This window comes from Chlorocebus sabaeus, chromosome 10 (assembly GCF_047675955.1).
Source record: "Chlorocebus sabaeus isolate Y175 chromosome 10, mChlSab1.0.hap1, whole genome shotgun sequence".
NCBI classification, from domain to species: domain Eukaryota; kingdom Metazoa; phylum Chordata; class Mammalia; order Primates; family Cercopithecidae; genus Chlorocebus; species Chlorocebus sabaeus.
In genome coordinates this window covers 127,552,546-127,570,799 of record NC_132913.1, presented here as the reverse complement: position 1 = coordinate 127,570,799, position 18,254 = coordinate 127,552,546, and the positions used below count along the sequence as shown (strand labels likewise).

Genomic DNA, 18,254 nt, shown 5'->3' with positions numbered 1-18,254 from the left:
TGTTCTGGGGTAGCCAGTGCAGTGGCACATTGTCACATAGCAGTAGTTACAACCAAGAGCCCTGTCTTCATCTGACCTTGGCGGAGCGGGAATGATCCCGGTATTTAGCTGTGGGGATGCTGCAGGCTGTTGCTTGAGGCTAGTATTATTTATCATATGAGGAAAAATCACTTATTTGGGGATGACAAATGCATGAAAGCCTGGGGAGAGTTTTTAATCAAAGCCTTTTAGCATCAGCTAGACTTGAAATGTGATTCTTTCAGCAGATTTGCTGACCTCGAAGTCTCTTTGCACTGCTGAAATAATCATGCCAGTGCGACATGAGCTCTTTTAATATGCTGCTGGGTCCTGACTGCTGACATTTTATTTGAGTTTTGTAACGATAGTTAAAAAAAAAAATCATTGATGCATAGTTTTTCTTCCCTGCAATCTTCATCAGCCTTTTGTATCAGGAGTTTGCTATTTTGTAAAATGAATGGAGACTTTTCCATGCTCTCTAAGGGTTTACCTAAGGTAGGAAAGATCTACTCCTGGCATAGCTAGAAGCTGGGCACAGGTAAAGTATCTGGGCCTGTCGGTTTTCTTTGAAGCAATTTTAACATCATGATGCTGTTGAGCTGTCTTCACTTCACTCTGTTTTCTCAAAAATAGACCTTTTTCTTGACTTTAACATTCACTCTTACATGATTGCTTTTTTTTTTTTTTTTTTTTTTTTTTTTTTTTTTTTTGAGGCGGAGTTTCGCTCTGTCGCCCAGGCTGGAGTGCAGTGGCTGGATCTCAGCTCACTGCAAGCTCCGCCTCCCGGGTTCCCACCATTCTCCTGCCTCAGCCTCCGGAGTAGCTGGGACTACAGGCGCCCGCCACCTCGCCCGGCTAGTTTTTTGTACTTTTTAGTAGAGACGGGGTTTCACCGTGTTAGCCAGGATGGTCTCGATCTCCTGACCTCGTGATCCGCCCGTCTCGGCCTCCCAAAGTGCTGGGATTACAGGCTTGAGCCACCGCGCCCGGCCACATGATTGCTTTTAATAATCGTCTAAGCCCCCAGTCTTTCTTGTCATCTGTAAACTGAAGCTGTAAGAGGACCACTGAATAGAACACATATGAGGTGCTTAGTAAATAGCGCCAACCCTTCCCGTCATTTGGTGCACCTCCATCTGCAGTTTACTTTTTATAGTCTCTGAAATTGGGTTGCATGCTCATATTCTCCTGCTCGTTAAACTAGCTAGAGTTCCATCATCTTACTGTCCTCAACTCAGCCTACTTCAGAACAAGTTTTTGCTGCTATCAATCAATTCTATAATTTTTTCTAATTCATGAAAAATGATTTTTATGCCATTGTTTTTAGGAAAATGTGTTATCTGTGATTCTGCTTTAGAGAGAGATTGAACATTTTTTGATGCTATTGCAGATGATTTCTCCACGTTTTCTAAACAAAGGTGTATGTTTTCTCAGGGCTGTGAGTTTATTATCCCTCAAATCAACATTTCAAAAATTATATTATTCTAATTCTAATACTTGGCATTCTAATTTGCTTTTACCTTTGAGATCTGTCAAGTAGTGAGAGGCATGTACTAGAGTCTGCTGCTGCTACTTTATTTCTGTCTATTTCTTCTTCTTCTTCTTCTTCTTTTTTTTTTGGTCTCTTTCAGATGGAGTCTTGCTCTGTCACCCAGCCTAGAGTGCAGTGGTGCAGTCTCCGTCCACTGCAACCTCCGTCTCCAGGGTTCAAGTGATTCTCATACCTCAGCCTTTGGAGTAGCTGGAATTACAGGTGCCCACCATGACGCCAGGCTAAGTTTTGTATTTTTAGTAGAGATGGATTTCACCATGTTGGCCAGGCTAGTCTCGAACTACTGACCTCAAGTGATCTGCCTGCCTCGGCCTCCCAAAGTGCTGGGGATTATAGGCGTGAGCCACTGCGCCCAGCCCTATTTCTTCTGACACTAAAGTCAGGTTTTTGCTGACTCTGTGTTGAGGATGTATTATTCACTAAAAGGTTTATAAATAAAACAGACCATTTGGGGTCTGAAATTTTACTTGATCAAATGTTAATTCTGCAATCATGCTTTCTTTTTGTTTGATTATACATCTGAATCTATGGTTGTCATTTCAACCCGAGTTGAAGTTTTTTGTTGTGTATCTTGGCATATTACCACAACTACGTTTGCACCAACCTAATAAAATAGATTCTTTTTCTATGACTTGGGCGTTTTTTCCTTTTACTAGGTGAGTTTATCCTACTTACATTTATTGTCACAACTGATTTTTTTCTTACTCCAGTCATTGTTGTAGTTAGTTTTAGGTGCTTTCTTATGATTTCCTTTATTTCTATATTTTTTTGTTCTTTCAAGATTTATAGGATCTATATCCTTAAGGACTCATATTACTCTAACAATAAACTCCAGGAATAAAACATAGCCTTTTGATTATCTCATCTGAAAATGAAGCAAAACACACTTTTTTTTCTTATTACAATCTTATCCTCTCCCAAGTTTTTCCTCATGGAAAAACAATTAGATAATCAGTAATTGTTTGGAAAAAGAAGAGAAACTGGTTTAAATATAGTTACTGGCTTTAACTGTATTTAAGTCCGTTTCTCTTTTTTTTTTCCCCCAAACAATTACTATTTTTCATTATATATTATCTCAATAAACAGGGACAGACCTTTGCATTTTGTTTTGTAGCTATCTGGACACATTTGCTGGAATTGCATACGCTGTGTCTGAATGTGTTTTTCTTCAGACGCTGTGTTTGAATGTGTTTTTCTTCACTGCCCGTGTTTTTATGCCGTGAAAGTCTTGGTCAAGGATTGTTATTATGTCTCAAGTTAATACCTGTGACATTTTGAGTTTCATATTGAGGAAGAGTTTAAAACTCCTACGTTCAAATCAGGTGCTTGTGCAGGCTGCCTCTCTGTTACCCTCAGGCATGAATACTTCCAGGTCTGGACACAATATTCGAGTTTCGTACCCTCCAGCCCTCTCTAGAGGTTTCTCTGCTGTTTTCTGGACTCTTAAGTTTTTGATGAAAACTAAAGCTAACTCAACGGATATTCTATTTTATATACAAAATTATATATATTTTATTCTGGCTGGATGCCTTTAGGGTTCTTTTTCCTTGAAGTTCCAAAACTAGCCATGATCTCCCTGGTACCTGCTGATAATGCTGCTATCCTTACTCTGTTTACAGCCACCAAGCTGCCCAGCCAGTTGCCTCCGCCCTTCTTAAATTTTGCTGGTTTGGAGCCACAAAAGGACTTCCAAATACAACTTCCATCAGCCATACACCCCACTCACACCCAGGCCTCAGCCCTCCTCCCCGCTGACCCAGAGAACTGTGAGATCCGGACTCCCACCATCCATGTCCCCTGGGCCACAGAGCTCTCTGGGCACCCTGATGAGGCTTTCTGGACGCCACCTTCCCTCCCATGGGCAGGAGGGTGGTGACATCCTCAAAGACTCTTGGCTCTGGGCCGGCTTTCTTCACTAGCTTTTGTGTCATGAGGATAGCCCTCTAGTTTTACATTTTATATGGAATTTCTCTTTTTCTTTAAAGATCTGGGATTTGAAGACTAAGAGGAGAGAGAAGGGGGGCAGGTGGTTGTGGTGGTGAAAATAAACACGTGCCACCACCCACTCTGCCAGCTTTTGCTGTACCATGTTAGTTTGGGCAGACCCTTGTCACTCCTTTAACCTTCCCATCGACATTCATTCCTCTACGGCTTGTGGAGTTTCTACTGCGTGGTGGGAAGTGCTCTTGGTGCCTTGGTCCATGGTGAGAGAGGCATAGCTCCCGTCCTCCGAAGCATGCAGCCCAGTGGGTGGGCAGCAAGAGGCACTTCATGAGCACCTTCCAAACAGAGAGTTTCCATGAGTCGTACAGCCCGGTTGCACCCAACCCACATCCCTCCTCCCTCATGAACACAGCAAGTGCAATCAGGAGAGACAGGGCAGAGAGGGGGGTAGGTGTGGGGTGATGGGAGCCCAGAGGACGGCCACAGCAGAAGCAGCCAGAGCGGGGACGGGGCTGGGGGGCATTCCAGGTGCAAGAAAGGATGTCAGCAAAGGGCCAGGGACTCCACTTCATGCAGTTCTACGACACACACTACTGTGGTTTAAGTTCATTTTGTGTTTAATCGGTATATTTAAAAGAAAGCTGTTTTATTAGATTTCATTCATATAACTTCTATGCACAATCTTGCTACCATTTATGGAATGACTACTGCATGCCAACATGAATCAGGCGTTTTAGCAACTCCCTACATTTCCTATGTGTTTTCTTTAAGGATCTGTTAAATTCATATTACTTATTTATATTCTTAATAATTTACCTACTTATTCATGCTCTAATAGATGCCATCAATATAGTTCTACTTCATCTTTATTTTCAGTTTTCTTTTCTGTATTTCAATTTCTGTACTATTTGGGGAAGAAAATTGCTGTTGATATTATTCTGCAGTTTCTGATCCATCCTCTATTTTCATTACTCTGTGCAATATCATAACTGAAACCATTGTCATTTTAAAGGCACATGATATACTGCACAATACACTTTATGCTCATTCAGCCATTTAATCTACGTATATTTTTCAGTATAGATTCAGAACTATGGTCTGGGAAAGTGTTGACTTAGTGAATTGCTAATCCAGTGTGTAACCTTTTCTTTTTAAAGGAGAATGTAGTATTTGCAAATAAGTAATGGTTCACTATTTTGAATAAATAATACACTCACGTGAAGCAAAATTCGAAAGACAGAAAAAGGGTTGCCATAAAAACATTTCCCTGCCATCTGTGTTCCCGTATCCTGCTCTCCCCCTCAGGGACGGTAAGTGTCCCCACCGCCTTGTGTGACCGTCACAGGTCTTCTGCCCTATTTACATACTTTTACTTGTATGAGCAGAGGCATACGATCCGTGCTGTTTCGAACATTTAAAACTGTAACTACAGACCTTGGAAACCATTCCATATCGACAGACAAACCTGCCCCTTCTTCAATGACCACATAGTGTTCATAATATGGATGTGACAAAACTTACTTAGCCCACCTCCTATTCATGAAAAATATGGTTGCTTCCAAGTCTTTTGCTTATTAATTCAAATATTGACTTTAGGTTCGTTAAACCAACCTATGCCCTATATCCCCGTATTTCCTTCTGAAGGGGTCTTCTCTGCCTTTTTTTCTGAATAAAACTATTTGTTTTGTGACTTTTTGTTTTCATTGCCTGTTAGTGTCACAGGGCAACCAACAACTGTATCTACACATCTTTATAATTCAAGTGTTCTAACCCACATCCACATGAGTTCACTGCTTCTGTTGTGGAAACCACATTGAAAGGGCAGTGGCCCTGGTGTTAGAAGATTCCAGTCTGTGTCCTGGTGCTGCTCCGACCCTGGGTAAGTCCATGAACCTTTCTTTTTGAGTCTTAGACTTTCCATCTCAACATAGAGATGTAAGCCTTGTTTTTCCCACGACTGTAGTGAGGATTAACAGTTGTGATTTATGTTAAAATACACACTCAGGTGTGGGTGGACAGCTCCTCCCTCAGCGACAGGCCCCTTGAAAATGTTCTAGACTTCCTCCTCTCTGCTGCTATCTGTTTTCTCTCTTCTGGGATTGCGTTGCAATCTCTCCCTCGCTGATATTCCCCTCAGATCTACGGGGATAAGGATGTGGCCACTTTCCCTTCTTGGCCTGGGAGGCTCCGGCTGCCGCTGTGGGTGTGCCTGGGTCTGGGGTCTGGCTAACTTGGACCTGGGCCTTACCCCTGCTATGGTGTCTCTTCCTCCTGTAAAATCAACCCTAAAACCAGGTGACAGGTCATACATATATCTAACAATTTAGAAAGAACACATCAGACTCAAACAATACACTCAGAAGCCTGGGGCAGTCTGGGCTCATCACCTGGAGGACACCAGACACCCTGTGGACCCCCTTCATGGTTATTAGGTCCCTTGCAGAAGTCCAGATGGTGAAAAATAGGACACAGTTTTGAGACGGATGAGGGAGACTGGTGGTGGCAGACTCAGGATGGTATTCCAGACCCAGTGTTAGAGGTTCTGAGACCTAGAATCTATACCATCAGAGGTTAATGCTTAACACACATCAGGGTGGGGAGCTGCTTTTGTTCCCCACTGGTGCTCTGGGGAGCCGTGTGGTCTCTCTTTGCACCCAAACTCCCCATCCAAGTCCAGCTCCATTCTCTCTGTGCCCCAGCTGCCCTGCAGCCCTTTCCTCTTGCTCGTTGATGTTTTGCAGGCCCACAGCTCCCAAGCACAGAGGCATGAGCGGGGAGAATGTCACCAAGGTCAGCACCTTCATCCTGGTGGGCTTCCCCACGGCCCTGGGGCTGCAGTACCTGCTCTTCCTCCTCTTCCTGCTCACTTACCTCTTTGTCCTGGTGGAGAACCTGGCCATCGTCCTGACTGTCTGGAGCAGCGCCTCCCTCCACAGGCCCATGTACTACTTTCTGAGCTCCATGTCTTTCCTGGAGATCTGGTACGTGTCTGACATCACCCCCAAGATGCTGGAGGGTTTCCTCCTCCAGCGGACACGCATCTCTTTCGTGGGGTGCATGACGCAGCTCTACTTCTTCAGCTCCCTGGTGTGCACCGAGTGTGTGCTTCTGGCCTCCATGGCCTACGACCGCTACGTGGCCATCTGCCACCCGCTGCGCTACCACGTCCTCGTGACCCCGGGGCTGTGCCTCCAGCTGGTGGGCTTCTCCTTCGTGAGCGGCTTCACCATCTCCATGATCAAGGTCTATTTTATCTCCAACGTCACGTTCTGTGGCTCCAACGTCTTGAACCACTTCGTTTGTGACATTTCCCCTATCCTCAAGCTGGCCTGCACGGACTTCTCCACTGCGGAGCTGGTGGATTTCATCCTGGCCTTCATCATCCTGGTGTTTCCGCTCCTGGCCACCGTGCTGTCATATGGGCACATCACCCTGGCTGTCCTGCGCATCCCCTTGGCCACTGGCCGCTGGAGAGCCTTCTCCACCTGCGCCTCTCACCTCACCGTGGTCACCATCTTCTACACAGCCTTGCTTTTCATGTATGTCCGGCCCCAGGCCATTGACTCCCGGAGCTCCAACAAGCTCATCTCTGTTTTGTACACAGTTGTCACCCCCATCTTGAACCCCTTGATATACTGCCTGAGGAATAAGGAATTTAAGAATGCCTTGAAAAAAGCCTCCGGCTTGGCTTGAGCTGTGCCATAGAGGGCAGGCTTTCTGCCTTTCTGGAACTTCATCTCGGAATACACAGCCAGCCTCTCTGTGGAGGCCATTTGACTGTCTGCATTATTGTAGTACCGCATTCATTTAAAAATTACTTCCACATCCATTTTTCTCTTTCCAGAAAAAAACTGAGGTTGAGGTTAATATCATAGGTATTGTTGTTGGTGTTGTAATACCAGTGCTTTCTTCTTTTTATAGATGCGCATATAAGCCGTACTTAGTAAAGCTTAATAAATTTTCCTCGCCTTTAAAATGACCATGCACATTTCAGAAAGCAGCAAAACATGCCAGGTCATCTGAGATCGTAAAGTCCCCAATAAATTGCAGTGTGTTAAAGCACTGAAATGTTTAACCATGTGGCAAAATGAGCTCCACATGTCCTCAAAGCAAAATGTGTCTGGGAAGAGTAAGGACACATAGCCTTCTGTTTTATACCCAAGGAATGTTCTCTGATTGTCCTGGATGGACGCCCCCTCTGCCTTTTTCCTACATAAACCCCTACTCCGTGCCCAGTCAGCTGCTGAGAAAATAAAAAGTGTTTTATTATTGCATGAGTTGATTCTGATTGAACCTAAATACACGCAGATGCCCAGGCAGGCAGGGCCACCTCTGTCCTGTTCGCTGTTGGACCTGGCAGCCCAGCACAGCGTCTAGTGCCCAATGGGCATGCAGGAGACAGAGGCTGGGTATGGGCTGGGTGGACGTGTAGGGGATCCACAGTGCAAGGAGAGATAAAGCAAACCCAAATGGGGGCTGCAGGGAGGGGTAGAAGAGGGTCACCTGGATGGCATGATATTTACACCTTAAAACAAGAATAGAGGTTATCCAATTTAAAGGGTGGAAAAGAGGAAGGGTGTTCAATTTCGATGATAGCAAAGCCTCAGAGGCAGGAAGCAGCATGGAGCTGTGCAGAGCTCAAAGATGCAGCATCACGGGAGCCTGGTGTTCACCAAGGGGGAGACCTGAGACGAGAAGAGGACAGAGCCCCAAGAGCTCACACATATGGTGGGTAGCATCAGAGCCCTGAGAGCTCCCAGGTGTGGCGGGCAGATCAGGACCCGAGAGCTCACAAGTGTGGCGGGCAGATCAGGACCCTGAGAGCTCCCAGGTGTGGCAGGCAGATCAGGACCCGAGAGCTCACAAGTGTGGCGGCCGGATCAGGACCCCGAGAGCTCCCAGGTGTGGCAGGCAGATCAGGACCCGAGAGCTCACAAGTGTGGCGGGCGGATCAGGACCCCGAGAGCTCCCAGGTGTGGCAGGCAGATCAGGACCCGAGAGCTCACAAGTGTGGCGGGCGGATCAGGACCCTGAGAGCTCCCAGGTGTGGCAGGCAGATCAGGACCCCGAGAGCTCCCCGCGTGTCAGGCAGATCAAAGCCCCAAGAGCTCCCAGGCGTGGCGGGCAGATCAGGACACAAGAGCTCCCAGGTGTGGCGGGCAGATCAGAACCCCGAGAGCTCCCAGGCATGGCGGGCTGATCAGGACCCTGAGAGCTCCCGGGTGTGGCAGGCAGCATGGACTCGTCTGGCAATTAAGGTGGGGGCAGAGGTACGTTCAGTTTCCTGCCTTGGACAGGCTACTTGGCAGGTGTGTGAGAGATGTAGAGGGGACCCCGTGGGAGGCAAGGAGGCTGTGGAGGAGGCTGCCGGGATTGTCCACGTGAGGGATGAGCACTACCCTGAGTTGAGCAATGGATGCAGGAGCTGGATGCAGTGGCCAGGCCCATTTGAGAACCATGTAAGTGTTCAAATCAGCATTTGGGGTTAGAGCGGGAACACAAGGAACTGAGGAGTGCATCCAGATATCTGCTGGGGACCCAGTGGATGCCAGAGCTGAAGGAGGACGTGCAGACGAGCGAAGGCTGTTGGGGGCTGAGGGAGCGGGTTTGGGCTGTAACTGCCACAGAGGGCCTCAGGGAGTCAGAACTGGTCGCACCTGATCTTACAGTAGGCAAACGGGTAATTCCTATCAAATGGGTAGAAATCAGATCCAGGTGAAGACTTGTTCCAAGGCCAAGGGAGATGTAGGATTTCATGGGAGGGCAGGATGGGGTAGCAGAGGGCTTCATGGGGTCTGATTTAAGGGATCAGGCTGACTTGGGGTCAGGAATTTAGAGCCTGCCTCTCAGCGGGTGTGAGCAGGAGAGGGCGTCGGGCTTGGGTTTTGCTTGCTCCCAGTGAAGGCTGGTGGTGCCTTGGCCACATGCACACCTGTTCATCCACGGCTCTTCATCCACAGCCCTTCATCCATGGCTTTTCGTTCATAACTTTTCATCAACAGCTCTTCACCCATGGCTCATCCACGGCTCTTCATCCACAGTCCTTCATCCATGGCTTTTCGTTCATAACTTTTCATCAACAGCTCTTCACCCATGGCTCATCCACAGCTCTTCATCCACAGTCCTTCATCCATGGCTTTTCATTCATAACTTTTCATCTTCACCCACGGCCCCTCATCCACAGTTCTTCACCTATGGCCCTTCATCCATGTCTCTTAATCCACGGCTCTCATCCACAGCCCTTCATCCACGGCTTTTTGTTCATAACTTTTCATCAACAGCTCTTCACCCATGGCTCATCCACGGCTCTTCACCCACGGCCCCTCATCCACAGCTCTTCACCTATGGCCCTTCATCCATCTCTCTTAATCCACGGCTCTTTGTCCACGTTCCTTCATCCACATCTCTTCATCCACGGTCCTTTATCCACGCCTCTTCATCCACGGCCCTTCATCCACGTCTCTCCATCCACGGCCCTTCATCCATGCCTCTTCATCCACGTCTCTTCATCCATGCTTCTTCAGCCACAGCTCTTGCCTGGTGGGCTGCTCACAGCAGGGCGATGTCTTCCTACCATCCCTCTCCTTGCTGCTGTCTGCCAGGGCCACCTTCAACACCTGTCTTCTTGTTTCAAACACGTACTTTCTAATAAGCTCTTACTAAATCTATCTTAATCAACTCTGGCATCCATCCAGTCCTCTGCACATTTTTGAGCCAGAGACAACCAAGAAAACCTTCTTCAGCTCATACTGTAAGTTTCATCCCACTCTAGAATTGACCTTGTGAGTCTGGTTTTAATACAGAAACTGTTTCACAGTTGATCGCAGCATCCTCAGACTGCACAGAACCCTGAAGCCCATCCTCGTCTGTACCAGCCAGTTCCCTGCCGGCTCCCAGGTGGCCAGGTTTGTTCTTATCCTCTGGGAGGAGGGCCACTCAGACCCCTGGGAACCCAGCTGGCTTGGAGCAGCTGTCTGGGCAGGAAGGTTGCACAGTGGTGCTTCAACCACCACTGTACGTCCACCACCGGGAAATGATGAAGGTCTAAAATCTGCCTGTATCTGTATCTGAGTTATGGAAAAGTTGCTTTTCCTCCTCTGTACTCATTCTGACTGAGTTTGGATCTGTTTGCAGAGCTCGTGTCCACCCCATTAAAACCCATTTGTCACTTTCACATCTGCCAACCCCATGCTTGACACCCATGTTGTTGTACAGAAGCACCACTGTCCACTGACTGTCTACCTCCAGCTCATGTCCTTTCCAGAGTCCACTGTCCTTCTCTGGCCCCCTCTAAGTTGGTACAGAGTGAGTGCCGAGACTTCCTGCCACCCACAGTCAGGACCTCCCTCCTGGGCCTCCTGGGTGTCATGACCTTGAGTTTGCCTCCTTTGTGTGCAATTGATCATCTGGGTCTCCACCCCTACTTGGCCGGCTGGGTCACAGCCCATGTCCCTGCCTTGTTTGGAGGAAGGGCACTAGGCTGGGTAGCCAGCCAAACAGGCTCAGAGCGATGCTACTGGTGCCGTTCTCGGGGCTGTGGAGAGCCGATTTTCCATCCCAGGCAGCTGGGTCAGGACATGGTTTGTCTCCAGTTAAATTACTCCATATCCTCTGTCCACACCCTTCTCTGGTCACAACTAACTGAGTCATTCATTCATTTACTCATTTATTCATCCAAGCACCTACTATGTGCCAGACACTCAAGGTAAACGATGAACAACATTGACAAAAATCTCAGCCCTCATACACTTTACATTCTATTAGATGACAGAGAAATACACAAAATAAATAGGTAAAATACTCGAATGGTATTCAGGGATACATGCTAAGGAAAAAAAAAATACATCAGCTCTAGTCAGCTGAAAAATGGCCCCAAAATATAGGTCTATGTCAAATCTCTGGAACCTGTGAATATAACTTTATTTGGAAAAAGGGTCTTTGCAGATGTAACTAAATTAAGGATCTGGAGATAGGGAGATCAGTGTGGATTAACCAGGTGGGCCCTGAATGCAGTGACAAGTGTCCTCATAAGAGCCTGCGTGACAGGCAGATCAGAGCCCCAGGAGCTCCCAGGCATGGCAGGCGGATCAGGACCCAAGAGTTCCCAGGCATGGCAGGCATACCACCTGACTTCCAATTATACTACAAAGCTACAGTAACCAAACCAGCATGTTACTAGCATAGAAACAGACACATAGACCAATGGAACAGGACAGAGAACCCAGATATAATCCACACATTTACAGTGAACTCATTTTCAACAAAGGTGCCAAGGACATATGATGAGGAAAGGATAGATTCGTCAATAAATGGTGCTGGGAAAACTGGATATCCATGTGCAGAAGAATGAAACTAGACCCCCATCTCTCACCACATAAGAAAATTCAATCCAAATGGATTAAATACTTAAATATAAGACTCAAAACTATAAAATCACTAGAAGAAAACATTGCAGAAACACTCCAGGACATTGATCTGGGCAAAGAATGATTTTGTGTAAGACCTCAAAAGAACAGGCAACCAAAGCAAAAACAGACAAACAGGATTACATCAAACTAAAAAGTTTCTACACAACAAAGGAAACAAGCAACAGAGTGAAAAGGCAACCCACAGAAAATAATTACAAACTACCTATCTGACAAGGGATTAATAACCAGAATATATAAGGAACTCAAATAACTCAATGGCAAAAAAAAAAAAAAAAAAAAAGCAAAAAACCCAAATGATCTCATTTAAAAATGGGTAAAATATCTGAATAGATATTTCTCAAAAGCATACATACAAATGGCAAACAGGTATGTAAAAAAAATGCTCAACATCACTAATAATCACAGAAATGTGAATCAAAACCACAGTGAGATGCCATCTCATCCCATTTAAAATGGCTTTTATTTTTTAAAAAGACAGGGAATAATAGTTTTTGGTGAGAATGTAGAGAAAGGAGAACCCTCATTCATTGTTGATGAGAATGTAAATTAGTACAGCCATTGTAGGCAACAGTATGGAGGTTTCTCAACAAACTAAAAACAGAACTACCATATAATCCAACATTTCCACTACTGTACATATATCCAAAAGAAAGGAAATCAATACACTGAAGAAATATCTGCACTCCCATGTTTACTGCAGCACTATTCACAATAACCAAAATATGGAATCAACCTAAGTGTCCATCTGAATGAATGAATGGATAAAAAGTGGTACTATATGTAGTGGAATATTATTCAGCCATAAAAAAGAATGAAATCTTGTTAGTTGCAGGAACTGGATGTCATTATGTTAAGTGACATAAGCCAGGCACAAAGACACATATCGCATGTTCTCACTCATATGTGGGAGCTTAAAAAGTGGATCTCATGGAAATAGTAGATCGGTAGTTATGAGAGGCTAGGAAGGGTACGGGGGACTGGGGTGAAGCGAGGTTGATTAATGGATGCAGATATATAGTTTGATAGAAGAAATAAGACTGAGGTTAGAGATCAGTAAGGCGACTATAGTTTTCAGTAATCTATTGCATATATCAAAATAGCCATAATTTGAATGTTTCTGGTATAAAGAAAAGACAAATATTTAAGGTGATGAATAGCCCATTTATACTGATTTGATATTTACAAATTATAATTGCATTCAATCGTATGTACTCCAAAAATATGCATCTATTATGCATAAATTTGAAAATAAACACACACACTCAAGGAGACACACAGAAGAGATCTGACACACAGACCATGGGGAGGTGACATGACCTGAGATGCAGAGATCGAAGTGTTGGTGCCACAGACCCTGAAGCCAGGAGCCCCCAGAAGCTGGGAGAGGCCGGCAGGGTTTCTCCCCTGGCAGCCCAAGCTGACTCATCTGGCAGGAGAGGAAAAAGGAATGTCCTGGCTGGGTGTGGGATCGTAGGAAGTGAGGCAGGGGGCGGGCTGATGCAGAGGGAGAATATTCCAGAGGGCACAGTAAGTCCCAAAGCCCCAAGTGGGGTGGCAGGAGCCAGCCTACTTGAGGAGCGCCTGGGGCCATGGAATTAGAGTGGAGAGAACAGGGGAGGTCAGAAGAACTGGACCAGAGAAGAAACAGAAGTCAGGTGGGACAAATCCTTCTCTCAGAGGGTGCAGGCTGCACAGGAACAAGGGTGACCCATGGACAGCAGCGCCTTCAGTAGGGAGTGTGGGAGATAGCCACTGGGAGGGTGAAGGGCCCAAACGGGGGCCAGGAGCAGCTCAACAGCCTCTGCTTGGATGCCCTCAGTCAAGCAGGGCCAGCCTGGCCCCAGAGGCACCGGCTCACCTAATTGGCAGTGTGGGCCTTTCCATCAGCAGGGGGATAATTGGACCCTGGAGTCCCTGTGCTCATCAGAAAAAGCCACAGTGGTGTCTCCCCAGTGCCTCAGGCAGCCCACTTCTCAAGAGCACGTTCAAGGCTTGTCTGGTCACTGTGGCCAGCCTGGGAGTTGCTGGACACAGGCAGAAGCCACTCTTCACTCCTGCAGGCAGCTGCAGCCATTTGCGGTAAGGCTTCCCGACAGGCCAGGTAGGATCCAGCAGTTTCCAAGTTGCTGATGGGCTCATTTTGCTGTGATTTTAGGGTACGATGTATTCCTTGCTTGGGGAGAGAGCTCTTCGTTTTTGTGTGTGATTGACACTCCCCACTCCACATGCCCCCCACATACAATCTGGGGCAGGGACTCTCCTCTGCAGTCTCATGGCCAGCACCAAGAAGGATGGCTCATGGATGCTCCATAAGTGGCCCTTGCATTTTTGAGTACTGTGCTGAGCACATATTCATAGGCATCGGGTTATGCCCTGATGTCTAACATCTCACCCAGAATTAGCCAGCAGCCTCAGGTGGCTGAATGGGGCAGAGAGCATCTGCTCACTCATCGTTGATGAGGATTGGTTCTAGGTGGCTCTGCCAGGCATCAGGGAAGGCATCAGAGTAAATGGCTGCAGGCTGATGGTAGGTGCAGCCGGGAGGAGCTACCGCAGTACCTGTCTCATGGACCACCCCAAAATACGTCTGCTCTGTGGCATGGATAGCTTCACTTTCCTCTCTCAGATTGGAGACCTAGGTTTGAATTTGTGACTGGGCAAAAACAGTCTTTGTAACACATTGGAGAACTTTGTTTACGATGAGAGGATGCCAGCCTCCCTCAGCAGCATCCGCTTGGCCTTTCAGTCTGTCTACAGAAACCAGGGAGGCACAGCCAAGTTAAAAAGGCAGCCATGCCCGTAGCCATGGGGGACCCTGGAACAGAAATGGGCATTTGAGGAAAAAAAGATGAACGCCAAAGTCTGGAGTTCAGTCCACTGTAATATCAATGTCAATCCCTTACTTTGATGAACAAACCCTCCTCATGTAGGAGGAAGCCGAATGCAGGGGCTCCCGGGGCTCTCTGCACTCTCTTTGTAACTTTTCTGAAAATCTGAAATGATTCCAAAATAAAAAGTTTATTTAAAACCAAATGCAGCCATTGTCTAAAATTCAGGGGATGGAGAGAGTGTGTTGTAAAGGGCCCTGAATTTGTCAAGTAACACAGTTTCGATTTAACGAATCAATCTGGTATTAACTAGCCAACCCATTAAAGATCAGTTACCACTATCCAAATCAAGAGAAATCTATAGGGGCCTCCACTGTCCTGGGTTAAAAGCATAAGAACCAAAGCTCGCTACCCCCACCGCCAGCTCTCCCCAGCAAACCCATTTGACAGGTGGGGGCCGCTGGCCTTCCAAGGAGCTTCTGTGGCCCCCAACTTTCCTCCTTGTGGACTTTAAAGCCCTCTGTGGCCACTTAGCTGGGAAAAGCACACAGTCACCACCCTGGATGGGGTCTAAAGAGGCAGCATTCAGACTCATATCTGGAGATCCCTTTAACAGCAGGGGTTCTTATTGCTTTTGTTTTGGGGAGATAGTAGGCAGTGACTGGAGTGAGTAGCAAATGCTTGTGAAATTGATCCTAAACTCTGGACTGCATGCTGGCATTTTAAGGCAGGGAATGGCCATGACGCCCCAGTGGGTGATCTTGGGTTCCCATAGAATGCTCACCCTAGACAGCAGGAGTACGGGCGCGTTTCCGAGTATAAACCTGTCCCTGGGCAATTCCTTTCTAGAATTTCGTTTTTCAGCCTGGAACTCATCCATGAACTCCAGACTCGTATAGCCAACCCCCTACATGTCACCGTGAGGCTCTCCAGGAAGTGCTGCGCACCACACTTCCCCAGCACAGCCTCCCGATTATTCGGTACCCACCTGGCCCTCTCCTAGTCTTCTTATCAATTTTCAGCATTCTGGGCCAGAAACCTGGGGTCACTCTCCCCAGCTGTGAGCTGGTGGAAGTCTGCCATTCAACTACCTAGACTGCCAGTGAAGCAACCACCAGGTGCCCTGTGGGGCAAGGGGCTGCGGCTACCCTCTCTCTCCCTCGCCTGTGGACCAGGTCCCCGAGAGCCAGGCAGCCCTCTCCTGGGAGCCCTCCCTGCATTCCTCTGGCTGGTTAGCCCAGTTTGGGGTCCTGCCCTGGTAGGCTGATAGCCCCTCACCTCGGTCCAAGGTTGCTGCTGTGACTTGCAGGAACCCTCAGGTGAAGGACCCTAAGGAGGGTCAGCTCTGTGTCCATGCCCACTTGGATTCTGAGAGCTGTCCCGAGCATGTGTGGACTGGTAGTGCCCCTAGACGCAGAGGTTTGGGTTTCACCCACCCAGGAGCTGCCCGGCTCTGTTCCTCAGCATATTCTCTTCCTCATTCCTACTTCATGGTTATATCTAAATGCAAGCACACAGAAGTTTTCTACTTTAAAACTCAGAGGCTCAGCAGATCACTGCTCTCCCCTGGTGTTCTCAGGAACCGTGTGGCCTCTCTTTGTACCCAAACTCCCCATCCAAGTCCAGCTCCATTCTCTCTGTGCCCCAGCTGCCCTGCAGCCCTTTCCTCTTGCTCTTTGCTGTTTTGCAGGCCCACAGCTCCCAAGCACAGAGGCATGAGCGGGGAGAATGTCACCAAGGTCAGCACCTTCATCCTGGTGGGCTTCCCCACGGCCCTGGGGCTGCAGTACCTGCTCTTCCTCCTCTTCCTGCTCACTTACCTCTTTGTCCTGGTGGAGAACCTGGCCATCGTCCTGACTGTCTGGAGCAGCGCCTCCCTCCACAGGCCCATGTACTACTTTCTGAGCTCCATGTCTTTCCTGGAGATCTGGTACGTGTCTGACATCACCCCCAAGATGCTGGAGGGTTTCCTCCTCCAGCGGACACGCATCTCTTTCGTGGGGTGCATGACGCAGCTCTACTTCTTCAGCTCCCTGGTGTGCACCGAGTGTGTGCTTCTGGCCTCCATGGCCTATGACCGCTACGTGGCCATCTGCCACCCGCTGCACTACCACGTCCTCGTGACCCCGGGGCTGTGCCTCCAGCTGGTGGGCTTCTCCTTCGTGAGCGGCTTCACCATCTCCATGATCAAGGTCTATTTTATCTCCAGCGTCACGTTCTGTGGCTCCAACATCTTGAACCACTTCTTTTGTGACATTTCCCCTATCCTCAAGCTGGCCTGCACGGACTTCTCCACTGCGGAGCTGGTGGATTTCATCCTGGCCTTCATCATCCTGGTGTTTCCGCTCCTGGCCACCGTGCTGTCATATGGGCACATCACCCTGGCTGTCCTGCGCATCACCTCGGCCACCGGCCGCTGGAGAGCCTTCTCCACCTGCGCCTCTCACCTCACCGTGGTCACCATCTTCTACATGGCTATGATTTTCACGTATGTCCGGCCCCAAGCCATTGATTCCCGGAGCTCCAACAAGCTCATCTCTGCCGTGTACACTGTTGTCACGCCAATAATTAACCCGTTGATCTACTGCCTGAGGAACAAGGAATTTAAGGACGAATTGAAAAAGGCCTTGGGCTTGGGTCAAACTTCATACTAAGACAACTAAATGTCCTAGGGTAAAAATCTGTACTGATGAAACAACATTGTATACGGCACTTTGTGCTCTTTGAATTAATTTTTAAGTGAAATTTAACAAACCTACAGAACTGTGCACAAGTAATAAGCCTTCGTCTACATATGTTATCACAAAAGGACCGTGCTCATGGAACCAGCTCCCAGATCAAGAATTAGATCAAGAACTAGAAGCTGCCTTCATGCCCTCTCCCAGTCATTATCCCTCCTCCACGAGAAGCACTATCCTGACTTCCAAAACCGGATGCTAGCATTGGTGTTTTTGAAGGGTTTATGCATAAAGTATGCACCCTGTTATGTTCAGCTTCTTTCATTCACTGTGCTGCCTGCCCGAATCCTTGATGTTTTTGCATGTAACAGTAATTCATGCATTCTCATGGCTGTCCAATATTCATAATTCACAATACATTTATACTGCATAGTACATAAAGCATAATACATTTATACTGGATCATACATATACTGGAATAATGCATATACTGTATTATGTATTATGTATACATAATACATTATGCTGGGAGAAACCCTGTCCTGCCTTTCCCAGCAAGCATGCGCCACTGTGCTTGGCCACAATTTATGTATCTAAATATAGAAAAGGTAAGTAAAAATATAGTATCATAATCTTATGGGACCACCATCTTATATGCTGTTGGGTTCATCATTCACCAAATGTCGTTATGTGGTGCGCTACTGTGTCAGTTGAGAATATTTGTGCTGGCTTATTTCTGGATCCTCTGTTCTGTTAAATTGATCTCTGTATCTATCAATGTCACACCCTCCGTCCACACTACACA

The 18,254-nt window shown here is 47.3% G+C and overlaps 2 protein-coding genes across 2 annotated transcripts; both read left to right on the top strand.

Moving 5' to 3' along the window:
* Positions 1-865: 865 nt before the first annotated feature.
* LOC103218206 (olfactory receptor 6B3) lies at positions 866-7,748 on the top strand. Its single transcript, XM_007966881.3, has 2 exons — positions 866-5,393; positions 6,256-7,748. The coding sequence occupies exon 2, from the start codon at positions 6,281-6,283 to the stop codon at positions 7,205-7,207; it is 927 nt and encodes a 308-aa protein (XP_007965072.3). The 5' UTR covers positions 866-5,393; positions 6,256-6,280; the 3' UTR covers positions 7,208-7,748.
* An 8,644-nt stretch (positions 7,749-16,392) lies between these two features.
* OR6B2 (olfactory receptor family 6 subfamily B member 2) lies at positions 16,393-17,425 on the top strand. Its single transcript, XM_007966878.3, has one exon. The coding sequence runs from the start codon at positions 16,487-16,489 to the stop codon at positions 17,423-17,425; it is 939 nt and encodes a 312-aa protein (XP_007965069.3). The 5' UTR covers positions 16,393-16,486.
* Positions 17,426-18,254: the final 829 nt, after the last annotated feature.

Coding starts and splice junctions, on each gene's coding strand:
- LOC103218206 (XM_007966881.3), top strand. CDS start 6,281: ATGAGCGGGGAGAATGTCACCAAGGTCAGCACCTTCATCCTGGTGGGC.
- OR6B2 (XM_007966878.3), top strand. CDS start 16,487: ATGAGCGGGGAGAATGTCACCAAGGTCAGCACCTTCATCCTGGTGGGC.